At 36.4% G+C, this 27,907-nt stretch overlaps 1 protein-coding gene across 3 annotated transcripts in view; it reads left to right on the top strand.

Moving 5' to 3' along the window:
- Positions 1-27,907, top strand: part of ADAM23 (ADAM metallopeptidase domain 23) — a 177,587-nt gene that overhangs the window by 108,975 nt on the left and 40,705 nt on the right. For all 3 annotated transcript variants that reach the window (XM_032754785.2, XM_058439253.1, XM_058439249.1), the window contains 9 exons: positions 4,635-4,706; positions 7,145-7,308; positions 8,318-8,402; positions 9,389-9,479; positions 12,195-12,243; positions 14,385-14,484; positions 17,900-17,971; positions 18,889-18,978; positions 20,275-20,355. In XM_032754785.2, the coding sequence (XP_032610676.1) occupies positions 4,635-4,706; positions 7,145-7,308; positions 8,318-8,402; positions 9,389-9,479; positions 12,195-12,243; positions 14,385-14,484; positions 17,900-17,971; positions 18,889-18,978; positions 20,275-20,355 (804 nt within the window). The remainder of the gene's footprint in view (positions 1-4,634; positions 4,707-7,144; positions 7,309-8,317; positions 8,403-9,388; positions 9,480-12,194; positions 12,244-14,384; positions 14,485-17,899; positions 17,972-18,888; positions 18,979-20,274; positions 20,356-27,907) is intronic.

Here is a 27,907-nt window from a genome sequence, read left to right as displayed (position 1 = left end):
ACCATGCCTGTCTATTTTTTGTATTTTTTTTTTTTTTGTAGAAACTGGGTTTTGCCATATTGCCTAGGCTGGTGTTGAACTCCTGGACTCAAGCGATCTGTCTGCTTCAGCCTCCGAAAGTGCTGGAATTGCTGGCGTGAACCACCATGCCTGGCCTATTATTACTATTATTAAAATGGGTGAGAAGTAGGTATGATATGGTCATCGGTTTTTGAAACAAGAAAAAAGAATTGTAATTTGTACTGATAAATTTAGAGGGAATAGATGTTTAAAAAGGAAAAAAAGGCCACGTGTGGTGGCTCACGCCTATAATCGCAGCACTTTGGGAGTCCAAGGCAGGTGGATCACTTGAGGTAAGGAGTTCGAGACCAGCCTGGCCAACATGGTGAAACCCATGTCTACTAAAATAAATATATATATATATATACACACACACACAAAAAGAATTAAAAAATTAGCCGGGTGTGGTGGCGTGTACCTGTAATCTCAGCTACTCGGGAGGCTGAGACAGGAGAATTGCTTGAACCCGGGAGGTGGAGGTTGCACTGAGCCAAGATTGCACCACTGCACTCCAGCCTGGGCAACAGAGTGAGACTCCGTCTCAAAAAAGAGGAAAGCTTTTATTTTTGAGTGGTAATAATGCTTAAAATAGAAATTGCCTAAGATTTCTACTATTTAAAGAAATAGTACTATAGTACTTCTTGGCTAATAGAACTAAATATATTCCTTTTGCTTTAAGACAGAGTTACATTCTAATCCATAATAGTCTCAAATACATATGTCATTTTATAAGAATTTTTTTTTGAGAGCTGAAAAAAATTTTTTGAGGTATGCTTTCTATGAGATGAAGGTTGTTTTTAAATTTGATTGCCACTTCAGTAGTTCTGAAGTAGTATATCAGACCTTACTGGATCAAAGTACTTAAATTCACATGTTGAAAGTCAAACTGAACTAGAGTAATTAATACATTTATTTCTGAATATTTGGGGATTTGCTGCTGGGCTTTAGGATAATCATCTCACTGAGAGTACTCATCTTACAATCTTTATACTATACGATCCAGAATAGTTATTCTGATAATTCTCACTTTCGGGTTGAAAAACCAAATTCTAATCTTATTTTTTTTCAAAAGACCGTTTTCTTAAGGATTGCATGTGTTCAGGAAGGAAAAGCAACCAGTTTAAATAAAGATTGTTTTAAACTGATCAGAAATGTGAAAGTACGTTTTATTATAAATGGTGATTGCATATTTTTCTTTACATGCAAAATTAGTTCTAATTCTTGCAGGAAATAGAAACATTCTGCCTACGTTTGCATGCAAGCTTATCCCTTTATTTCAGAGTGATTTAACGTTGGCTGCCTGAAAAAAATGCAGATATCTTATTTTGAATAGGTGTCACATTATCAGTGGCTTCCCATTAGAAAAGAAAAATCCCTCCATTTGGTAAAAAGTATCTTAGTACCTGGCTGGTGGAACCTCATTTGCAAGCCAATTATAGCCTTGATAAGAGTCTGCAAACATGTCTTTGAGCTGCTTAAGTTAAAAATAAATATTAAAAACCTTATTCTAATAGAAAATTGGTTGATATTTTTAAAGTGCATAAAGTGCATGAAAAGCAAATGTTTTGCTTATGTTTTTTGCTACATTCTTAACCATGTGTCAATAAATTTAAATATGTGAGGATAATTTAAATATTTTTCAATTTAAACCTCACTTGGTTTTCCTTACTTAAAAACCACTACATTTTATGTACACCTAGCAAATTTTGAGTTCTCATTAATAATCATGATTTGTTAGGAATATACATAAACTATTTAATAGGAATTGTTAACTGAACCAGCCTACCTCCTCCCTCAACCTAGAGACTAGAAGGATTTAAATTCTAGCTGTGTGATCTCGAGAAAGTTATTTGGGGATAACAAAACCCACCTCATAGAGTTGTGAGGAGCAAATAATTTGTTTCAGGAGAAACACTTACAGTTTCTACTAAACCCTAGGTGTCCAATTAAATGGCACTTCAAGTTAACAAATCTAGTGGTCATTGTTCTGTCCTTGTCTTACCCTCTCAGCAGTATTGGACACAGTTGATTACCCTCTTTTTTTGAAAATTTTATTTCATCTCTTGGCTTCTATGACACAGTAGCTCTCTCACCTCACTGGCTATTTCTTCCTAGTCTTTAAAATCTGACCTCTCGAATTATGTGAGTGCCCCAGGGCTTGGTTCAGGGCTCTGTTCTCTTTGTATACTCTCTACCTAAGTAACAACTTCCAGTCTCAAGTCTGTAAGTGGGATCATGACTTTAAACTCATTACTCCCTACTTTTAGCTCTAGCCCTTTAAGTTCTGTGCTCATATACAGAACTGCCTATTTGATATCTCTACTTCAGTATCGATTTGAATAGAACTTCTGAATCAGAACTCTTAGTTCCCTAGTCCTAAACTTCTCTTTTTCTAGTCTCTCTTATTATTTTAAGTGGCACCACAATCCCCCATCCATTCAAGTTCAAGTTCAAAACCTAGGAGTTATCTTTTAATTCTTCTCTTTCCTCACCTTCCACATCCTATACATCATCCAGTCGTGGGAGCTCTACCCTCGTAGTGGTTCTTGAATTCACTTCTCTCTACAGTTGTTTAGCCTCCATTGTCTCTTACCTGGACTACTGCAGTAGCTTCCCAACAGGTATCTCTGCTTCCATTCTTGGCACTGTCTAATTTACTTAACAATGGCAGGCAGAATAATTTTTCTAAAAAGAAAATCAGAGGATTGAAAATTATAAATATGAAATAAATTTAAAACTTTACATTTTGATAGACTTTTAAAATACCTCAGTTTATTAATTTTTAAAACTTGAAATGTTTTAAAAGTTGTCATGTTTTCTGTGATCATTATGCTATAAAAAGAAATCTCAATAAAATAACAAATTAATACTCAGAAGCAAACTAAAATTCATCTTAATAGGTGTGTAACACCACTGCATTAGAAGAATAGGTATCAACTAATGTTTTTTCTTTCAATCCACAAATCAGTGGAACTAGAACATTTTCATCACCTCAGAGGAACTTAATGTTAATATTTTTCCTTTTACTGTTAAGTGTATCTTGGAAAATTTTCAGCTTGTGGAATTTGCTAGGCAACTTAAAATGCTGAGCTATCTGTAGAAACTTCTTTATGCCAAGTTTACAAAATGTGTTACAATGCCTGAATAATTTTAGATTAATAGGATGTTTTATGACCCAGTTATATGCTCACATTACAGTTTACTTTAAAAGAACACAAATACAGACAATTTCGGTCAGATTATGATTTACAGTAGTAGCAATAACATGAACAGTAATAGTAATATTATACCAACAGTTATGTATTCATGAATACTATAATAATAAGAGAATATTAATTTATTTAGTATTTATTATGGGTAATCAGTGTTTTTGTTGTTGTAAAAAATAAACATTAGGTATGTAAACAATGAGATATATATTCTTTGTTTAAAAAACATAGTGATAGAGATAGAATGGAATGAAGGGAATCTGACAAAAGTTATATATAGGGTGCGAATGGGCAAAGGACAAATAAAAAAATTTTCTAATATAGAAATATTTTGAATCTTTATGAAAGATGTATTATTTTCATAATTATAATTGAAGAAAAATTTCAAAGACTTGTGCAAATCTGAGTCTGTGGTTTTCAGTAGGTTTTTTTTTCCTTAGTGTTGTAGAAATAACAATAGCCTCATGGACCAGTAGAGGGCATGATCTTCCTGTGGTAGACTTCAGTTTTCAAATTTCCTCTTGAAGACATATTAAGCAAAGTGTACTACTCCTTGCTAAAAACGTAGCCCTCCAGATGTCATTGTAGAATTACTCTATTAATTTACTTTTCTTTATTTCTTAAATAACCATAAACAATCATAAACTCTCAGCACACTTCATTTTTACTTTTTGTCTTTTCTTTGTTTTGACTTTGATCAGTCAAAAGCAAATGGCTTCTTCATTTGGAGGAGGCATTCCTCTGAAAGGATACACTAAATGCCTGGCAAATGCTGTCCATATCATGGACAGTATCTAAAGCGCTGACAAAGACATTTTCTTGATCTGTGCGTGGCCTTGAATTTAAAGTGAGACAAGTGGGTTAAACCTTTTGTATAAGCTACAAAATGTCATTTCAATGAAAACAAAAGGATTGAATTTGTAGACATTAAGATTAAATTTAAAACTTACTTTTTAGGTATAAAGCTTCTCATATCGATTTCTATAGGTCCTTACTATTATTTAGAACATCGTAGGTTTTTTTGTTTTTTTTTTTTGAAAAAAATTTTGAAAAGACAGGATCTCACTGTGTTGCTTGGGCTGGTCTCAAATCCCTGGCCTCAAGCAGTCCTCCAGCCTCCACCTGCCAAAGTGTTGGGATTACAGTTGTGAGCCATGCTGCCCAGCTAACATCATGTTTTAGATAGTCAGAGTTTTACCGCCTAACAGAGAAATAACACCACCAAATCCGGTATACCATAAACTAAATTATGTATTTTTAAATCCATATTTCTACTATTGCTGAGATATTTCTGCTTTTACAGCATTTTGAAATTTATTATTCACTTATGATTTGGCAGTAACTGGTATGTATTTCCCCCCCTAGTATAAGAAGCATCGCTCTTCTCATGCACATACCAACAACTTTGCAAAGTCCGTGGTCAACCTTGTGGATTCTGTAAGTATCTTGGTTTTCTTGAATTTGTGTGCCAAGATGGAGTGGTTTATCTCTATTTGCTTACTTGTACTTTAGGTATTTCTTGAACAAATTTAAAAATACAATCCTGAAGCTCATCTGGCTAAGGAATTATAGGATGGTCCGCTTCACATAGTATGCTCTGAGAGTTTCAGATGACTGAGTTATTCCCGGAATCCCAAAGATACATTAGTGTTGCTTCTAAGTTGCATCTATACATTATTGCCCCCAGTCTATGGAGGACAAAAACAATGGAGAAATAGCTACCAAAATCTATTTGCTATTATACTGGCAAATGAGACTTTTTAAAGAAACAACTGGGCTTTTCTTAAATACATGGTGGTAACAGAGAAGAAAAAATGGATTGAAGCAGAGTATGTTTGGAGAATATAGGTAATACCAAAAAAATTTTTTTAAGGACACAAATATATTTTCTTAATGTTCCCATTGGTGTGATATTTCACACTTGATTTCTAGATGATGGAAATAAGTGTAGCCCCCAAATAAAACTAATTTGGAGGAATAAAATATATATCTCCTTACAAAGACTTCTAACTGTACAAATCTTTAATATTGATATGTTTTCCTCACTTATTTTGTGAATTACAGAAAGTGCTTAAGATTTTCTGCCTTTTTCCTGCCTTAGGTTAGAACTGTATAGATATGAACATTATACATTATGTTCCAATGAATAATTCAGTTGACTTGTGAGAAATTAAATATAGAATACTACTTCATATGTTATAATATAAAGTGCTATTTTGCTCAGCTAAATATATTTTTATCTGGTATTTTATTGTGTGTTCCCTCTTAAATGGGAAAAAAAACCCACCATTTTTATAAGTTGCCAAATATCTAAATGATACTTATTTACTCCAAAGAGCTGCCTTCTTTTCTGCCTTTTAAGCAGTCCACAAACCTCCAATCATGTAAATACTCATAACATATGTATGTTATGTACCTGGTGGGCACAGCTGCACAAAACTATGACATGAGTGGATGTGCGTCGAGTATCTCATATAGAGTTCGGATTGCACCTCAGAGCCAATTTACACCTGGTTTATTAATTTTCTTTAATTTCAGCTCTTGTCTATCTTCTCAGAGGAAAACCACAAGTGAATATGGAAAAGAGAATCTTAACCACATCTTTTCCCCTGCAAAAGCTGTTTACTTGGTAGCATCTCTGAATTAGTCATTTCAACATGATTGAATAGAATTACATCATGCAAAGTGTAATTTTTATTTTGGGTTACCACATAAGGTTCTGAAGCTGACCACTAATTTTTAAAAGACATTACGTTTAACTTGTTTTTGTTGTAAAGTCATTATATAATAGCTTCAATTTTACTTAGGTATAATGGTGTTCCCCTTCTTCAGTGTGTTCAAAGATCATCCATTGTTTTTTGTTTTTTTTTTCTTTGAGACAGAGTCTTGCTCTGTCGCCCAGGCTGGAGTGCAGTGGCACCATCTCCACTCACTGCAAGCTCTGCCTCCCAGGTTCACACCATTCTCCTGCCTCAGCCTCCTGAGTAGCTGGGACTACAGGCACCCACCACCACACCCGGCTAATTTTTTGTATTTTTAGTAGAGACGGGGTGGGGTTTCACTGTGTTAGCCAGGATGGTCTTGATCTCCTGACCTCGTGATCCACCCGCCTCGGCCTCCCAAAGTGCTGGGATTACAGGCGTGAGCTACCGCACCCGGCCCATTGTTTTCTTAATTAGTTTGAAAACAGGGCAAAATGACAGCATTCATTGAAGTTGCTTAATTGTGTGAATTGTTTAGCTACTGGGCCAAAAGTAGAGAGAGAGCAGAAAAGGAACAATTTAAATATTGTGAGTGATGCCACCCTGTGGTGGGGATGAGATGAGTGATAGGGATCTGCTGTTTTTTAACCTCAGATCCTTGAGTCTCTCTCTCTCCCAGTGTTATTTTACTTTTCATAGAATATGACCTCCAAGGGCAAGCCAGCTATATTGTTTGGTGCTTATCTGGAGATTTAGTGATCCATTCCAATCCAGCGGGAATAAATTGTTGCACTGCAGTTACTCAGAACTGGTATATCAGGCTCCAACTTGTTACCTGCTATGAGATTTGAAAGGGTGATTTTACTGAACGATGTTTTAAATTTATGTCCTGGCTTTGGAATCCTTACTGTCTCTCCCTAAGACAGTGAATGTATTGCTCTGGGATCGAAATAACCCTATAGGAGAGTTGAAACCAAATTGTGTGATTGTTCTTTCTTTATTTTTGCTCTTGGAAAAAAGAAAGGAAAAGAAGATTCTCTATAATGGGCTAATTATGACCCCGTGTTCTCCTCTCACCTCCCCCTTCCTGTCCTTCCACTGACTCTGACTCACTGATCGTGCATGTTTGACCCAGTGTTTTCCTCCTGCACCTGTCCTGTTGTATACCCTCAGATTTACAAGGAGCAGCTCAACACCAGGGTTGTCCTGGTGGCTGTAGAGACCTGGACTGAGAAGGATCAGATTGACATCACCACCAACCCTGTGCAGATGCTCCATGAGTTCTCAAAATACCGGCAGCGCATTAAGCAGCATGCTGATGCTGTGCACCTCATCTCGTATGTACTCATTTCAGCCTTTAGTGTAGTCTTTGGTCTGACATTTATCCTTATCCCTTTTTTGGTTCAATTAAGTTAAATATCAGAAAATAGTGACTTGAACAAGATTGCTGTGTGTTCCTTTGTCTGTTAGATAAGAAGCATGGAGTTAGGATATCCCTTGCTGGGATGCTGATGGTTCTGTAGTCACAATATCTTACCTTTAGAGCCCATAACTTCCATTCTCAAGGTCAACTCACAATCTAGGATGCCTGCTGGCCCTTCAGCCTTCATTACTGGCAGTGGGCATGACATGTGGGGAGAAGGGCAAAAGGGTACTCCTTCCTGCTGAGCTGACTGCTGTAAAGCAGGTTTCCTGAAAGCTTGCACATGTCTGTTTCATGAACAAATAATTTGCTAGGTGTTAGTCACATGGGCCACACCTAGCTACAAGAGAAGCTAGTAAATGTAGTCCTTTTAGATGAACCATTCAGTTGAGTTTCTACTACTAAGGAAAAAGGGTTCTATACTTTCTTTTTAATATAATAAGCTATTCTCTTCCCCAGTCATGGCAAAGCTATTTTCAGATAGTCCTCTAAGGTTCTGTCCTGGAATCAAACCAACCAAACCACTCCTTCTTTTCCTCCCACCGTTACCCTTGACTTCCTGTTTTTTCAGTCTTTAATCAGCAATTTTTAATAATCAGCAATATTAATTCTTTTTAATCACTGCTAGATATTCTCTACTAGAAAAAAGTCAAGAGCTGTGTCTGTTTATCTTGGTGTTTTCAATTCCTGTGCTAGTACATGATGCTTAGTAGGTACTTGGTGCTTGCTCAATTGAAATTATGTAACATAACAAATTTAAAGGTAATTATGTCATAAATTTTAAGGTAGTTGAGATACAGTTTTTGATTTCTTAGAGGAGGATGGTTTGGGGGTGTTCCATGTAGGAGGGTAGACATATTTTGGGAGAGTATGAAATGATGGTCCACCACGTTGGTTTTCTGATAGCACTGCTTTTTCTTAAGGCGGGTGACATTTCACTATAAGAGAAGCAGTCTGAGTTACTTTGGAGGTGTCTGTTCTCGCACAAGAGGAGTTGGTGTGAATGAGGTAAATTTTACCAATTAGAGTTTCATCTTTGCGTCTGTTCTCTTTTTTCCCTATGGCCCAGTTTACATCCTTTCTCATGCTTGTTTAGAATGATGACATGGCAAATGTAGCATGAGTGGCTTATGTTATTAATAAATAGAACCCAACGTGGTCCTTTTGGTTCATAGTGACATATTTTGGTATCATGATGACAATTTTTCATATATATCAGGCAAATGCAGCTGAAGATTGGCCTAGAGACTTTTAGGCCTTTATAGATAAGATGTTAAGCTTTTACAAGCTTATTAATCCTTCCCTGACTTCTTTTTGTTATGCTCCTCTGTCTATGTTAAATTTAACTCATTAAAATCAAAGGATTTCTGATATCAGTACTGTATGCTTTTTTCTTCCTATGTATATATTTTCATTTTCATGCCTTCTACCTACCTATCTGTAGAATGAACTCAAACACCTATTTCCTTAATCTCATTGTTTGGATTTTAATACTTTCAGTTTTATAAAGGAAATTCTTAATTGGTAACAGCACCCAAAAAGCATAACCAATTATATCTAAACTCTTGTCAATACTGAAATATATTATACCAGGTTATCTCAATGGCCTACCATTAGCCTGGAACAATATTGGAGTATATTATACCAGGTTATCCCAGTAGCCCATTTAGTGGGTACCTCTCTTGACATATTTTAGTAAGTTGAATTTATTCTTAGTTTGGTATAAGTTGAATTGGAGCACAGCCTTTTGTGACTTGTATTTTGTGTTTCAATGTGAGAGCTTCAAATTCTGAGAGATATCACATAGTAAGAGGGGCTTTCTGCTTCTTGGGCCCAGTTGTAAAGAGGAGGTGAGAAGTAGCATATGCCATCTTAAGATACTGACAGGCTCTACTTAGGGAACTGAGAAGATTTGTGGTAACAATTAAGAAATAATAACTAGCTTTGTGCACTCTCTCAAATGTCTCCCACACACTTTCAACTCTGAAAAACAGTATGGTCTTCCAATGGCAGTGGCACAAGTATTATCGCAGAGCCTGGCTCAAAACCTTGGAATCCAATGGGAACCTTCTAGCAGAAAGCCAAGTATGTACACTGACTTTCTTACTCACTTTCATGTGCCATTCTGTCTGTATAATGCATGTCCAGTCAATAAATAAATATTTTTCATTCCAGTCATTATAATTTAATTGTAGTATATCTCCTTCCTCTAAAATATTTAGAAAATAAGCAACTTAAGGTAATTTTTAATCTGTTTAGGTTGTAAAAATTTCCCTTTCAAAATCCATAAAATCATACCCAGTTTCTCCGGGAATGAGTCAGCTCTTTCTCACACTGCAGAATGTGGGGATGGGGGCAGGGAATACTCTCACACTCAGGGTTCTAGCAGCTGAGCAGATGCACAAGGTGCTAGATTAAGCTCCATCACAAGCTTAGTAAGATCACAGTTGGATTGGGAAATAGCTTAGATCTAGAGTCAAAGAGAGCTCATCTTTAAAGTCTAATGAAATTTACCCACCTAGTCTCATCAGAAAAGTTGGAGAAAAAGGCTTTGCAAGGGAAGACCCTGCCCCAGGGCCTTTTAAGCATCTGAACAGGTGGTAGAGGATAGGATTCTCCTCTAGTGGTCCAGGCAGGTCCAAAAAGGAGAACAAATAGGGCCACACATCCCATCAGTAAAAAACATAGCCAGTGACTGTTAGGCGTCATTTTTTCGTTAATCAGATGAGAGGTAGATAGAAAGACAGGGCTAATTTTCTAGTGGCAAAGGGTCTAGGGCTCACAGTAATCTGAAGGGTCCATGAAAAATGTTAATTTCTTTCAAAATCAGAATAAAATTCAACCCAGATTGTATTTATCTTTATACAAACACAGTGGTAAAATATAATTTTTAATACATTTTTATGGCAGCAGGCAACGACCTAATGCAATCCTGTGGAAAGAGAGACCAATGTGTTCACTCATATTATTCACTTAACTAGAAATTAGGTGAAAGTGCCTTCCTATTTTTGAAAATATGAGACACTGGGAGTAAAGGTCTCACTTACCACCCCAACTTCCCCAGAGAAGAAAAGGAAAAATCTACCTTAATATCATTCTATATTTTATATTCTTTTTTTCATTAATGCATAATATTGTGGAAAGTTGAAACAAATTATATTTACACAGGCTTCTCAATTCCCTTTATGGGTACATTAAGATAGTCATCACAAGTGTCTGGTGGCATTTCACAAACCTCCGCAAACTTTCATTGATTATCTTGCTCAGAGTGTTTGCTTTCCCAGGAAACACCTAGTACACATTAAAGGAACTGTTTAGAGTTTCACCATCTGGCATAAACACCTTAAAACCAGAAAGGTGTATGACTAGGTTTATGGCCTTGTTTAGAAATCTTGGATCTGGGAAGAGGCCAGTGCTAGAGTCAGCTAAGAGGTGTTACTGAGTTGCATGATGGAATAGGGTGAGAAGTAGACTTCATTACTAATGCCTGCCATAGTTCCCTCCTTCCTAAAGTTCTTTTTTTTTTTTTTGAGATGGAGTCTCACTCTGTCTCCCAGGCTGGAGTGCAGTGGCACGATCTCGGCTCACTGCAACCTCCGCCTCCTGGGTTCATGCCATTCTCCTGCCTCAGCCTCCCGAGTAGCTGGGACTACAGGTGCCCACCACCACACCCGGTTAATTTTTTTGTATTTTTAGTAGAGACGGGGTTTCACTGTGTTAGCCAGTATGGTCTCGATCTCCTGACCTCATGATCTGCCCACTTCGGCCTCCCATAGTGCTGGGATTACAGGTGTGAGCCACTGCACCCGGCCTAAAATTCTTTATTTCTTTGTGACTTGTTTGTTTAGGTAGCTATTTCATTGGTTCTAAACTTTGAGTTTAAAAAATCCATTTGGAAATCTATCTTTGCGTATACCTGTCTCTCTCTATATAGGTATATATAGATAGATGTATACCTCTCTCTATATATATACATTGATAGATCAATATATCGATAGAGAGAGAGAGAGAGGGGTATAGAAAAGAGAAATAGGAAAAAATTAATGAAGAGAAGAGCCCATCACAATATCAATATGTCAGTCTCTGGTATAAAAGTTAAGTTATAATTGTTTTTAAGTGATTATGTACACTTCTGTTTTAGATTGCTGTCTTTTACTAAACCTTTTAGCATAGTGTTCATTCAAGTCTCTTGTTCATCCTCACTTCAACTCTAACAAATTGAATTCTCTTCTCTAACTTCGAGCATTCTCTGTTAGAAAACTTCAGTGATGATCTGTTGTGTTTGTCCAACAGAGCTTTAAAATTCACAGAGAGCACATAGGTACACCTTCTAGTGTGAATCCCACAACCACTCTGGGAGATAGACAAAAAGGTATTATTCCCATTTAGAGGTAGAAACACTGAGACCCAGGAAATGCTAAGTTACTTGCCTATGGGACTCTCTCATATGAAAGAACTTGGACTAGAACTCAGGCTTTCCGATTTGTAGACCAGGGCACTTTTCACTAAACATTGGAACTAGGAACCGAACTGAGTTGTCAGAGTTACAAAAATAATGAAGAGAGACACAATTTTATTTCTTGCCAGCTGTTTTCTTAGGAAGTAACCTATAATTCTGGAAAGTATAAGGAAATATTGATTTAAAAGAAATTTTGTTCTGTAAGACTTCACATTCCGTGTCTATTTGACTGACATGGAATTGGTAATAAAGAATTATTGTAGGAGTTGTAATACCAAATAAATATGTGACTTTCTTTGTTTCCTTTTTCTTCTGTTGCTTTTATTGTTTTGTTGGACCAGAATGTGACTGCACAGAATCCTGGGGTGGCTGCATCATGGAGGAAACAGGGTAAATTTTCATTATGTGTGCATTTGATATATGCCTTTTGCTAAAATTGCTGCGTAGAATTAGAAACAAGGTCTCTCGGGTATTGGTCTTTTAGGCTAAGCACAATATAAAATGAATAATTAATTGTCTGATATTTTTAAACTGAAAGAGCTAATTTACTTTATATTTTAATTTTTTACTTAAGGTTGGTGATAAAAGTAAAATGTATTACCTTCTACTTCTTATTAACCCTTAAAGGAAGCACATGATTAAAGGCTTCTAAGTTTAGTGGAGGCATTAATTTTTTAGTACACTTAGATTAAAAGCTGATTATCTACCTGAAGCAGTCAGTGAAAAATCAATTTAGTCATCAATTTACATTTTAAGGAACTCGTAAATATATATGTTTACGGTAATAAAAATTATACTTTACTGTTTATAAATCAATAAAGCTTTTTTAAAATTAAGACAGACTTATTGTATCTAAATCAGATAGTCTTCTAGTGATAGACATTTGAACATTCCCTCACTTTTCTTTTGTGAATACTTTGGGAACTAGAGCAGCTTCCCCAGAGCTGTTGTTGCTTCAGTGAACCAAGGCCTGGAAATATTGCCCTCTTTCACAGGGACCCCTGCCTCATGGGAGCCACTGCCCCCAGGCTCCCTAAGTCATAACCCACTCCTAGTAGAGGGGAGAGGTTTTCTCACCCATGTGCCTCTTTTGCTTTCTTTGCCATGCCAGACACCTGCTTAACACACCAACCATTTCTGGTCCTACCTCTGTCCCTCTAAGCCCTGGTTGCCAGAGGCCCTGACCTACTTGGACAGAGCCCTTTGTTTTCCTCCACCAGCCCTCCTAGGAGTCCAACTTCTGGGGAGGAGTGTGGGCATGAAGGTTTGCACAGTAGGCCATTATCCCTGCTACTTTAGAACGCATTTCTAGAAATAGAGTTTAAACGTGAAACCCTTAGCTTCCACGGTTCCCTATTACTCCATAGCTTAGTAATTTATGGCTTAACCAGGCTTTTCGGAGGACTGCTGTAAGAAGGTAACACCTATAATATTGGTTCTATAGGGAGATGTCTTCTGTCTTGTAAATTAATCTCTGAAGTTTTTACAATGACTCTTCATAATATATATAACATATAATAAGTATCTTTAATATATTTTATATAATAAAATATATAAAATGTTTTAAAGTTAACAGATATTTTCTCAAGAATACATTTCTATATAGTTTTTCTAAGAGGTTCCTATTAACAGTGGCAGGTTTTACCTACTTCTGTAAACTACCCTCATACATCAGAATGCATAAAATTATTGAATTACTTCCTAGAATAAGTGGCCTGTCACTCGCAAGTCAAGCACTGTTACGATCACACACTGTATTCCTGAGGAATAGGTGTGCGTGTGTGTGATTCAGTTTAACTAACCATGTATATAATATTCCCCTGTGTTCTGACATAGAGGTATTATATTTGATTAAGTAATTCACAGAGAGGCTAATTTTCTATTCCTGATTAATAATGAATATCACCAAATAGTATTTGAAATTGAGAATAAAGAGCCATTATTCATGGGAGCATACCCCAATTCTATTGTCACTGTGCATATACATACTAAAAACATATATGCATATACATATGTGATCTAATACAGCTCTTTAGGGTTTCCTTGTTTACCTCAATGCATTGTTGGCCTGTATGATATAGTCTAATATACTGGCCCTCACAACTCTCTCCTCCAATGTAAAATCTAGTATGTTCATGAGCTCCTTTTATTCAGAAAACAGAGGCAAAAAAAATGCTTGACTTTAATGAGATATAGCAAATAAAAATTAACAAACTTTAAAATACAACCTGTTTGAAGAGGTTTTGTAATGAGCTTTTTAAAAAACATTTCAAGCCTGGTCCCAAAAGGGCTTGACTGCTGAGGAGGTTGTAACATAGCCCCCAAATCTTTGATTTTCTTTGAAATTCCATCTCTGCAAACTCCACCACATGTACTTAAGTGGCAATTTGAACATAAGTCCCTTGTCAAAATTTGTGTAGATTCATTTGGATTCAAAGTGAACATTTTGTTCCAATTTAGGGGTTTTAATTTTCCTCTCTGATGATTGCTTTTGGTAAATTATTTACATAGTTGATTCTTTGTTTCCTCAGGGTGTCCCATTCTCGAAAATTTTCAAAGTGCAGCATTTTGGAGTATAGAGACTTTTTACAGAGAGGAGGTGGAGCCTGCCTTTTCAACAGGCCAACAAAGGTTAGTAACTTAGAAAGCATACTAAGAAAGTATATTATTTCTCCAGTGTTTTACAGTGGAACAGTGCTGGATATCAGATGCCTGTCTTGGAAAGCAGGTTTCTTGTCAATCAGATTAATATTTAGTTATAAAAGTCCTTATCATGTTAAAGATTGAGTCCTGTTTAAATGAATGACAAAACCATAGATTCAGCTTTCTCAGTCTCTGGTGTTTCAGTGCTAGCTAGAACTCCCAAATCCTCCCTTCCAAAAAGCAAACAATCCTTCAATTAAAATATCTTTGAGATTTTCATGTTAAGATTTTTACCCTGCTGCTAAGAGATGGTGGGTTAAATTAAGATAAAATTTTATTTTAACTAATATCTCTGATAAAAATTCCATTTCTCCTTGACATTCTTTCTAGGGACAAGTATTAGTCCATTTTCACACTGCTATAAAGATACTACCTCAGACTAGGTATTTATAGACAAAAGAGTTTTAATTGACTCACATTTCCACATGGCTAGGGAGGCCTCAGGAAACTTGCAATCATGGTAGAAGGTAAAGGGAAAGCAGGCATCTTCTTCACAAGGTGGCAGGAGAGAGAGAAAGAGTGCGAGGAAGTGCCACAATTTAAAACCATCAGCTCTAGTGAGACTCACTTACTATCATGAGGACTGTATGGGGAAACCGCCCCCATGATTCAGTCACCTCCCACCAGGTAGGTCCCTCCCTCAACAGTGGAGATTAGAACTCAAGATGAGATTTGCATGGGGAACACAGAGCCAAACCATGTCAGGGCCTGACTAATGTCTTGACTTTTTTTTTTTTTTTTTGAGTGGTTTGTCCTCCTGGGACATTAGTTCCTTATGAATATCAGCAAGCCAAAAAATCACCCAAAGTATTTATGGATACCATAAATACACATATGTGTTTATAAGGCATTGTCTCTTTACCTGGAGAGGGCCACGTTGTCAATTGGCATCTCATCAAACTTTGTGTATATAGTGTCACAATCCCTTATTCACATATTCTTAATTCAGAAAACTGAAAATTTTCAGAAGTGTTTTTTATGTTTGTGGAAAACACATTTGACAGTAAAACTTGTCCTAAACTGAAAATATTTATACCTCATAAGGTAAATATTCATAAGTCTTATTGCAGAAATATTAACTGATTATAGGGTGTGTCCCAGGCCCCTCAGGACTATTACATAGAATATGGTAAATGCATCGTACTTCTCTAAACTTCAGCAAAGCTGGAAGTCTCAAACTCACCAGCTTCAAAGCTTTTGCATAAATCAGGGCTGTAGACCTGCAGTAGCATGTTTGGAAATGAAGTTGCTCAGCAGGCAAAAGATAGGATCAATGCTAATTAGCAGACGGTATGGAAATTCTAACATGGCAAATTTCGTATTTCTTTTTAAAATACTTCATGAGTCAAATATAGCTCATTGCTATGCAAAATGTTTAATACTGTGCAAATTGAGAGAGCAGCGAAATAATGTTAACCTTTTTTTTTAAATCAGTAACTAATGTGGTAACTGACAGGATAATTTATTCCTAAACCCATAATTAAGTGACACTACGTAGTCAGGAGATGGTAGCTTGATGCCTGACATCTGTGTAGAATCTTAGTATGGCTGTGGAAAAAGAAACAGGACTTTCAAAGTGACCTTGCATTGTTAAAGTCAGTTGCCTGCCTTTCATAACGTTGATCTCAATGCAGCAGAAGTCCAAAAGCTTCAAAGTGTTCAAAATGGGTGAAATAAGTAATAATAAACTAATGTGAGCTGCTGGCAATTTTGAATTGCAGTGTACCTGGCTAATTTTACCCACCTTGTAGCTTGGGAGCTAATTATAAGCATCATGCTTGAGGAAACAACTCTCACTTGTTTGGAAAGGTTAAGGTTTCTAGCATATGCATAAGGATACGTCAGTGGATTTCTGAAATTGTCTCTGAGTTAGGAGAAAATTATTCTAATAACTTGGAAATGAAATAAAAATAACTATAAATCATCTATTTTTAAAACTTAGTAAATATGGAACTATGTCTTTTTAAACTACGTAGTACAATGGTTAATAAACAAGTATGGATTCCAGTGGAATAGTTTATATGTATGTATCAAAGAAGTGACTTTTTCCCCCAAGCATTTTGAATGTATGTATATGCATGTATTGTGTGTGTATTATTTTTACATTATATGTGTGCATATTTTCTGTGCTTTAGGAATCTTCCCCACTGCCATGTTTTCCACACGGTTGGAGATAGTGACCCATCTCAGGATGGAGGCAGAGTTCTAAGAAGGAAAGAAGGGGGAGCCTGGTATAAAGTGCAGGCCATGTTCTAGTCAGCCCTTCCCTTTTCCAGTTTCTCCTGCCTCCTGATCAAAATAACACAGAGATGTGCAATGCTGATTTTACTCATAGGACTTTTCCACACGGGGAGTCCCACCCAAGTAGCCTGGACACCTTTGCTTTTCATAATAGTTTTGCCTTCCTGGAAGTGGAAGGAGGATAAGTTCTTTCTCAGGTGAATTTAGTGGAAGGCCCTGCTTCCTTGAGGTGTGTTCAGCTGCTGGGGATAGAGTCAGTTTCTCCCTCTCATATTTAGGGCTCAGAGCATTTGGGTTGGAGTGTGCTGCTCCAGCCTTCATTTAAGGTGTAGTGATTATGCCCAGAGAAATCCTGCCCCCCTCCCCACTGCCCCTGGAATGGGAAGTAGGCATGTTTCTCATACACAGTCAACTACCTTTACAGTTGCTCTATAACATAGTTTATCTGGCAAGCAAGTTCATGGCACCAGTAGACTAGATTATTCTAGAAATTATACTCTTCTATTGTCCTAGGAATGACTGAAAGATTTCTATATATCCATACATGTCTCTTATGCTTTCAGACACTTGAGATTTATTTTCAGTGAGAACGATGGGCTTGGATTTCTAGCAACATTTTTTCCCCTAAGTTTACTTGCATTTACTTGATTGTACATGTCTCATTTGGCTATGACTGAAGCATATTTATCTTTTTGACAGTTTTTATGGCTTCTCAGCTGTCTTGAGACAAGTTAGCAAATTAGATATCTGTGAGTCTTATTAGCAATGCATTTTAGCTCCATTAGCAAATATGAAAAGTGATCTATTCCTCTTGACAGCTTATCTCCATAAAAAGTAACTCTAATGCTAGAGGTCATCTGTGGAGCCCACGGCCAGAGAATCCCCCAAGAGATATTGCCCCATTTCAGATATATTTTTAAGTGCTATTAATAAGTGAACAGTATTTCCCATACAGTCATCATTTATAAGATGCCGCAACAACAGATCATAGAAGAATATCACATGATAGCTGATTATACGGCCATTGTATGTGGCCCGGTTGATGTGCTGATTTTCTGTGATAAATTGAAACATTTTTCCCTTCTCTCCCTAATCTCTTTAGCTATTTGAGCCCACGGAATGTGGAAATGGATATGTGGAAGCTGGGGAGGAGTGTGATTGTGGTTTTCATGTGGTAGGTATAAGAAACCTTCTAGACTTAACAGCACAGATCTTACTTGGTGCAAACAAGTATAGCATTTGTGAGAGGCCGGCACACTGATTGTGGTCTTACTGCCTTTCTTTCTCATCTCTCTGATTAGTGCTTAATTCAGCTCAGACCCGTTAGAATTAGTCATGTCCTTATGGCCTTGTCTGAGCAAACCTAATAGATTCTTCTAATTAAATTCCCTACCTCTTAAAAATTTATAGCTCATATTCATCTCAGATAAGTTTTACCAAATCATAAAACATTCTTTCTGTGTTGTATATTATTTTTATCTTTATAAAATAGATTGGGTATTAGAATGTAGTGGAGCTAATTGGAAGAAAATTGCCTGCTAAAAATTAAGCTTTCTCGGCCGGGCGCAGTGGCTCACGCCTGTAATCCCAGCACTTTGGGAGGCCGAGGTGGGCGGATCATGAGGTCAGGAAATCGAGACCATCCTGGCTAACATGGTGAAACCCCGTCTCTACTGAAAATACAAAAAATTAGCCGGGCATGGTGGCAGGCACCTGTAGTCCCAGCTACTCGGGAGGCTGAGGCAGGAGAATGGCGTGAACCCGGGAGGCGGAGGTTGCAGTGAGCCGAGATAGCACCACTGCAGTCCGGCCTGGGCGAAAGAGCAAGACTGTGTCTCAAAAAAAAAAAAAAAAGAAAAAAAAATTAAGCTTTCTCTTTGCTATTGAAGTCCTTTCATAGAAGATCTTACTTTGCTGAGAAGTATGGCAGGAAGGAATCTATCCTTGTTTAAAGTAATTAATTCTTTCCTAGAATATTTGCTTACTGTTGTATAAATGTACTCATTTGGAATATGCATGCCATGTGTGGAGAGAATATGAATGACCAGCAGGTAAGGCTCTTAGCTTACTCACGTGAAGTGTTTTCTCTAGGAATGCTATGGATTGTGCTGTAAGAAATGTTCCCTCTCCAACGGGGCTCACTGCAGCGACGGGCCCTGCTGTAACAATACCTCATGTCTTGTGAGTTTTCTGACAGTTTCATCTTTCTTTTAATGGACAGATTAGCCAGATATCTCAGTGTGTACACTGAGCATTTGTATAGCTTGTCACAGATTTCTTGGGTACAGTGTACATATTAGCCTGGCAGTTTTCTAGAATCGATAAATCTCAAATTCTGTGGGCCGCAACATTTATCTCTACCATTATTCACTACCAACTGTCTTATCCTCCAATGCCTCATTAGAAAAATATACCTAAACTGCTTCCAAAAGAGTTGCCCTACTAACACAGATGAAATCCAAATTAAATTGTTGAATAGAGGAGGGACAATTTCTGTTGTCTTTTTAATAATATGACCTACTTACAACATTTTTCTTCAAAACTTACCCTAATTTATTTTAGACCTGAACATAAAAGCTAGTGCTCATATTTTCCCATGGGGCCTTTAAAATCCGCTGTAAAGGCAAGAAAGTGAGATAGGAAAGTAACATATGAATGCACACTCACATGTGTATATACATGGTTTGTGTGCGTGTGGACATACACAGTCTTCCATCTACAGAGACCACCAGTTATTTTTGAAAAGTCATTTTAATCTTCCCTTTTCTCATATATATAACCTCTAATATTCCTTATAACCATAGAATTACATAATTTTATGATTTTTTTCAATATTAGAGGGTATTATACATTATGGTATTTAGAAGATTCTAGCTTAGTTTCTCCTTGCTTCATGTCCCCAGCCAGATTATAAATTGCTTGAGGGTAATGGGCTCTTTCCTTCACCTTTTACCCACACCCTCCTCAAATAAAATGCTTTGTATACAAAAGGCATTCCCTGGCATTACTAAAGGTAATTCATATGAATTTATTAAAATTTGATTGTCTATGTTTAGCAAAGGCAAGTTTAATATCTATGCTAATAGGTAATTCAATGAAAGTTGGGTATATATGTGAATTCTTCAGAGAGATCTTAAATGTTTATATTATAGTGTTTTGCTATTTTGTCTTAAGCCAAACCAGAATTTCTTCTTTAGGTGATTTCCATCACATTGTTTTCTGAAAATAGTACTCTGAGACAGTGGGTTTTGAAATCTGAACATTTAAAGCTTTGGTTGATGATTCATCTTTAGTATAGAGGGTAGCATCTGGGCCTTGTTTCTATTCTGCAATAGGATATTCTGTCTTGCTAATTCTTAAAAAGACTTTGGTGTTAGTTATGTGAGAGTATAGGCATTGTTGGTAAGTCTAAGAATGTTATAATAACTCTGAAATATTATGTAATCCTAACTCGTAATATTGAATTTTGATTTTCAGTTTCAGCCACGAGGGTATGAATGCCGGGATGCTGTGAACGAGTGTGATATTACTGAATATTGTACTGGAGACTCTGGCCAGGTATGGCGCACTGAGTTTTCAGTAATACATTTTACTTGTAAGTGCAGGTTGCATATTCCTTATCCACAATGCTTGGGGCCAGAAGTGTTTCAGATTTAAGATTTTTTGGATTTTTGAATATTTGCATATTCATAATGAGATATCTTGGGGATGGGACTCAAGTCTAAACATGAAAGTCATTGATGTTTCAGGTACACTTTATACACATCACCTGAAGGTAATTTTATGTAATATTTTAAGTAATTTTGTGCATTAAACAAAGTTTGTGTACGTTGAACCCTCAGAAAGCAAAGATATCACTATCTCAGCCACCCATGTGGACAATCAGTGGTTGTTTGGCATCACCATCATTCCTGACTCTGGATCTATATGCTACCAATAGACAATTATTCTCCTGTACTTATTCACACCTAATTACTTAACAGTAAAAAAAAAATTGGACGTACCATTAAGACATTGAAAAAATAATGTGTTCAGGGTAACCAAGCAGCATAATAGCATCAGCCAGGTAACTGTATCAGCTGTTGAAAAACAGCAACAATGACAATGGCAGGCTTTCAGTCACCACTTATGATGCTGTGTTTTAAACCTTTGAAAAGGTTACTGTATGATGTATTTTACTTTTTTTTTTTTTTTTTTTTTTAAGAAACATCAGAAGCAGTGGAGGGACCAGGAAGTGGATCCTCTAGGGATAAGGGGGCATTCTGCTGGATGACTTTTGAAAATGTTTCCTCCAGAGTCATCGGCCTCATTAACAGAGTTTTTGCTTAGAAGTCTCTCTTTGAGTTTATTAGGCTGGTGCAAAAGTAATTGCGGTTTTTGCCATTGCTTTTGATGGCAAAAACTAATTACTTTTGCACCAACCTAATGTAAACTGGCATGATTTCTTGTTCTGTTATGAATGCACACTGGCTCTCGTTCTTCACGAAGCCCGTCACACACTTTCACCATATGTCCATAGGCACTTCTGCAGTGTTAACAACATCATCATCATCATCATGTCAACACTCAAAAAGTTTCAGATTTTGGAGCATTTCTGGTCTTGGATTTTTGGATTAGGGAAGCTCACTCAACCTGGCTCAACCTGTACATATTTTAAAGCTTTCAGTATAGATTGCACATGTGAATATGCTTTGGTTCCTTTGTTTTATGTTTTATTTTGCTTGGTTTTCTGGTTATTTCTAGCTCTTTACCATACCTTTACTTTAGGAAAGTTTGGTGTGGTTTTCTTTTCTTTTCTTTTTTTTTTTTTGTGGCGGGGAGGAGCCTAAATATTTTTTTCTTCCTAATTTCTCCTTCATAATTAGTTCTCTTTATGTGATTTATACCCAACTAATTGATTTTTCTTTTCCGGTCCTTACATCTTAAACAGTACATTCACAATGACAAAGCACTAATATGCTGTTTTCAAATATTTTAAAGCCACGAAACTATTTATTAGACAAAGTTTGGATGGATAAGGAATAAGCAGCACTGCTCTGGTTAAAGTGGGATTGGGAGCAGAAGTCCACCTTTCTTAATTCTCCATTGCCGTGTCTGTCCCACACATGTAGCCCTGGCTTCATGGCCTATGTGGTTTGGCATGATCTTCTTCCCATTAAAATGATTGCCACATAATTAATATTGCCCTCTAAAATTCCTTCTTTACATAATGTTCATGTTTTTAATTTACCTATTATTTTATGTGTTTAATTTATGCATATTATGTCTTTATTTGTGATTCAAATGAGTATTTGTTGAGGGCCTACTATGTTAAGCACTGCTCTAAATGCTGGGACATGGCCTTACTCTTGTGGAACCTACATTCTGCTGGGTATAGAAAGGCAAGTAAATAAACAAAAATAACAGATGGTGGTAAGTACAAATCATAAAATAAGACAAAGTGGAAAGAGTATAGGGTAGGATGTGATAGATAGGGTGATCAAATATTTCTTCCTGGAGGACATGGCATGGAAGCAGAGACACAAATAAGAAGGAGCTCGTCAGTAAATAGTGAGTACAGAAGCTTAACTTCTCCATGAAATGGAGTGAAAGCAAGGATAGCTGGAGAATAGTAGAAACATTTCAAGAAGGAAGTCAAGAATCAGGACAGGTAGGGACATGTAGGCCCTGGAAAGAATTTTAGATTTCATTCTACCTTCATTTTAATTCTGACATTATTTTAAAAGCATTTCCCCATACTGTTACACAGTTTTTATAGGTAATTTCTTTCACAATTGTATGAGAGTCTGTCATGTGGATTTATCGGTTGATTTATACCCAATGTGGGTATTTAGATTTTGGCAGTTTATTATTAGTGATATAGAAGTGAACATCTTTGTGCATTTTTAAAAGAGTGCTTCTTGTTCAGGGTTAGCTCCTCAGGACAAGCTCCTAAAAGTGGGGGTTACCTGTTGCTAGGCATTGTGCTTTCCAAGAGGCACCCAATAGAGTACACTTGGCAGTCAAAATATCACTTTTATTATTGAAAATGGCCAAGTTGAAGACTGTAGCTTAATGAGAGGGCTAAGTTATCTTTAAGATCTCAGTTCAGGCTGTAGCAACAGGTTACTGACAAAATTGGATCCAGAAGGACAATGTGTGGCATGGGGGAGCAATGGAAAATGCATGGTTTATGTGGGTAGGCTTGCTTCTAAAAGAATGGCAGAACTGAGGTGGAATGCCTAGTTCTTCTTCCCAAGCTTATCATTGGTCAATCACTCCGCCTCCCAATGATGGAAATGAGTAAAGAGTAGGAGAGCCGGGGTTACACTGAGTTCCTTAACCAGAAGAAAAAATGAGGAGAGAGAAAGAAGGGTTCCTAATTAACATTTTTGTAAAGGTGTTGATATGTATTATTTGAAACTCAATTCAAATGGACCCTCTTAAAGAAATGGTACAGTGAAATATGTTCAGGCCATGTTTTCATGATCTTTATGCATATCTGTTTCTTACGTTTCAATATATAAATAGTTTTTTTTGCAATTTTCTGTAATATAATGACAAAGTATGAGAATTGTAGGTTCTGTGTTTAATGACAAGTGTATTGACAATCCTGATACACTGTTTCAGAGTTATATTTTTAGCTTTGTAGAATACTACTATTTTTATATTTACCATATATGGTTTTAGTTCTGTGTATTCAGCCCTTTTAGAAGTATAGTTTTTTCATTTCAATCTTTAACTCTTTAAGTGCCATAGAATTTACTAGAAATAAGACTTTTATGATGAGAACTCTTTGTTTAACCTAATATTCTATTGCCTAAGTAAAACATTTTTTCTTTTTATAGCATGTGTCTAAGCTGAAAATTATACCGTTAAATTAATTTCTCAGTAGCAAATTAGAATAGAATATTTTTGCTAATATTTTTCTAGCATGATCAGGATGAACCTAAAATAGAAGTAAAGGGAGTTAAAACCCCCCAAAATTCTTCTTTTTCTCCTTAAGAAATAATGAGCCTCGAATTTAATTAATGCTACTAATAATTAAGAAATTGGAATCTCTACAACTCTGAGAATCAGTATTTACAGGCAACATTATGACTTTATCTCTTTTACCTCATAATATGTTTTTCTTTGTTTTTATATTAGCATTTACTGATGCCTCAGAGCTACTTATTAAACTTACAATTTATAATAGAATAAACAATACTTACGTAATTAAGAGAAATTCTTGACAAACAATACTGGTGGATATAATACAGATATTTGAAAGATAGGAGAAATAGGAGAAATGTTTTTTGTTAGTGCTGTGAAATATGTCGCCTAAGTGGGTAGTATAACATAATTTAAAATAAACACTTCTAAATGTTATTGCACTATTGAAGCCTGCCTGCCTCAAGTGAACCATCCTGTATAGCATAATGTACAAGGAAGGTTCTGGAATGACATTTAGAGACTGAATCCAATGCTCTGCTCATAAGCAGAATAAAGTGCACAGATTTATGGTTCTCCTGTTTTAAATATCCCCAGAGAACATAGGACGTTCCCTAATTTCCCTCGTTAAGCATTCCCTTGATAAGCAACTGTCTTTTATTAGCCTAAACTAAAACCAAATAGATTAGAAATCTCACATGTGGCTATGCCAATTTAGAATAAGGGCAGTTTTTTCATTAGTGAAGAATTTTACAAGGTTTTTTTCTAACTGAAACATCACAAAAGTAAAATCTGATAAATTAATTTTAGATCCTGATGTGCTTATTCTAATAGCAATATTGCTTTTGCATTGCTGTTGACTGTGGTTAGTTTTATTTATTTTTTAACATTACAAATCTATTTATTTATTTTTCCATAAGTTATTGGGGTACAGGTGATATTTGGTTACATGAGTAAGTTCTTTAGTGGTGATTTGTGAGATTTTGGTGCATCCATCACCCGAGCAGTATACACGGCACCATATTTGTAGTCTTTTATCCCTCACCCCCCTCCCCACTTCCCCCCAAGTCCCCAAAGTCCATTGTATCATTATTATGTCTTTGCGTCATTACTTAGCTCCCACATATCAGTGAGAACATATGATGCTTGGTTTTCCATTCCTGAGTGACATCACTTAGAATAATAGTCTCCACTCTCATCCAGGTCACTGCAAATGCTGTAAATCCATTCCTTTTTATGACTACATAATATTCCATTATATATATATATGTGTGTATATACACACACACACACTACAGTTTCTTTATCCACTCATTGATTGATGGGCATTTGGGTTGGTTGATGGTCATTTGGAGTGGTTCCATGATTTTGCAGTTGTGAATTGTGCTACTATAAACATGTGTGCGCAAGTATCTTTTTTGAATAATGACGTCTTTTCCTCTGGGTAGATACCCAGTAGTGGGATTCCTGGATCAAATAGTAGATCTATTTTTAGCTCTTTAAGGAATCTCCACACTGTTTTCCATAGTGGTGGTACTAGTTTACATTCCCACCAGCAGTGTAGAAGTGTTCCCTGTTCACTGCATCCACACCAATGTCTGTTTTGTTTTTTTTTTTATTATGGCCATTCTTGCAGGAGTAAGGTGGTATTGCATTGTGGTTTTGATTTGCATTTCCCTGATCATTAGTGATGTTGAGCATCTTTTCATATGTTTGTTGGCCATTTGTATATCTTCTTTTGAGAATTGTCTATCCTTAGCTCACTTTTTGATGGGATTGTTTTTTTTTCTTACTTGTTTGTTTGAGTTCATTGTAGATTCTGGATATTATTTCTTTGTTAGATGTATAGATTGTGAAGATTTTCTCCCATTCTTTGGGTTGTCTGTTTACTCTGCTGACTTTTCCTTTTGCCATGCAGAAGTTCTTTAGTTTAATTAGGTCCCAACTATTTATCTTTGTTTTTATTGCATTTCCTTTTGGGTTCTTGGTCATGAAATCCTTGCCTATAAGCCAGTGTCTAGAAGGGTTTTTCAATGTTTTCTTCTAGAATTTTTATAGTTTCAGGTCTTAAGTTTAAGTCCTTAATCCATCTTGAGTTGATTTTTCTATAAGGTGAGAGATGAGGATCCAGTTTCATTCTCCTACATGTGGCTAGCCATTTATCCCAGCACCATTTATTGAAAAGGGTGTCCTTTTCCCCACTTCACGTTTTGTTTGCTTTGTCAAAGATCAGTTGGCTGTAAGTATTTGGGTTTATTTCTGGGTTCTATATGCCATTGGTCTGTATGCCTATTTTTATACCACTGCCACGCTGTTTTGGTGACTATGGCCTTACAGTATAGTTTGAAATCAGGTAATGCAATGCCTCCAGATTTGTTCTTTTTGCTTAGTCTCGCTTTGGCTATGTGGGCTCTTTTTTGGTTCCATATTAATTTTAGAATTGTTTTTGCTAATTCTGTGAAGAATGATGGTGGTATTCTGATGGGGATTGTGTTGAATTTGTAGATTGCTTTTGGCAGTATGCTCATCTTCAGATATTGATTCTACCCATCCGTGAGCATGGGATGTGTTTCCATTTGTTTGTGTCATCCATGATTTCTTTCAGCAGTGTTTTAGTATAGAGGTTTTTTGACCCTTTGTTAGGTATATTCCTAAGTAGTTTTTTTTTTTGCAGCTATTATAAAAGGGGTTGAGTTCTTGATTTGATTCTCTTCCTGATCGCTGTTGGTGTATAGAAGAGCTACTGATTTGTTTACATTAATCTTGTATCTGGAAACTGCTGAATTCTTTTATCAGTTTTAGGAGCTTTCTAGAGGAGTCCTTAGGGTTTTCAAGGTAAACAATCATATCATCAGCAAACAGTGACAGTCTGACTTCCTCTTTACCGACTTGGATGCCCTTTATTTCTTTCTCTTGTCTGATTGCTCTGGCTAGGACTTTCAGTACTGTGTTGAAGAGGAGTGGTAAGAGTGGGCATCCTTGTCTTGTTCCAGTTCTCAGAGGGAATACTTTCAACTTTTCCCCCATTCAGTATTATGCTGGCTGTGGGTTTGTCATAGATGGCTTTTATTACATTGAGGTATGTCCCTTGTATGCCAATTTTGCTGAGAGTTTTAATCATAAAGGATGCTGGATTTTGTCAAATGCTTTTTCTGCACCTATTGAGATGATCATGTGATTTTTGTTTTTAATTCTGTTTATGTGGTGTATTGCATTTATTGACTTGCGTAAGTTAAACCATTCCTGCATCCCTGGTATGAAACCCACTTGATCGTGGTAGATTATCTTTTTGATATGTTGTTGGATTCAGTTAGCTAGTATTTTACCAAGGATTTTAGCATCTGTGTTCATCAAGGATATCAGTGTGTAGTTTTCTTTTTTGGTAATGTCCTTTCCTGGTTTTGGTATTAGGTTGATGCTGGCTTCATAGAATGAATTAGGGAGGATTCCTTCTTTATCTTGTGGAATAGTGTCAAAAGGATTGGTACCAATTCTTCTTTGAATGTCTGGTAGAATTCTGCTGTAAATCCATCTGCTCCTAGACCTTTTTTGGCTGGTAATTTTTAAATTATCATTTCAATCTTACTGCTTGTTATTGGTCTGTTCAGGGTATCTAATTCTTCCTGATTTAAGCTAGGAGGGTTTTATTTTTCCAGGAATTTATCCATCCCTTCTAGGTTTTCTAGCGTATATGTGTAGAGATGTTCATAGTAGCTTGAATGATCTTTTGTATTTCAGTGGTGTCAGTTGTAATATCTCCTGTTTCATTTCTTAGTGAGGTTTTTTTGGATTTTCTCTCTTCTTTTCTTGGTTAATCTTGCTAATGGTCTATCAATTTTACTTATCTTTTCAAAGAACCAGCTTTTTGTTTCATTTATCTTATATATTTTGTTGTTGTTGTTGTTGTTGTTGTTGTTTCAATTTCATTTAGTTCTGCACTGATCTTGGCTGTTTTCTTTCTTCTGCTGGGTTTAGGTTTGGTTTGTTCTTGTTTGTCTAGTTCCTTGAGGTATGACCTCAGATTGTCTGTCTGTGCTCTTTCAGACCTTTCGATGTAGGCATTTAGGGCTATGAACTTTCCTGTTAGCACCGCCTTTGCTATAGCCCAGAGGTTTTGATAGGTTGTGGCATCATTGCCATTCAGTTCAAAGAATGTTTTAATTTCCACCTTGGTTTTGTTTTTGACCCAATGCTCATT

The sequence above is a fragment of the Hylobates moloch genome, unplaced genomic scaffold (genome assembly GCF_009828535.3).
Source record: "Hylobates moloch isolate HMO894 unplaced genomic scaffold, HMol_V3 SCAFFOLD_1, whole genome shotgun sequence".
Classification (NCBI taxonomy): Eukaryota; Metazoa; Chordata; class Mammalia; order Primates; family Hylobatidae; genus Hylobates; species Hylobates moloch.
This window is presented reverse-complemented; position numbering and strand designations above follow the sequence as displayed.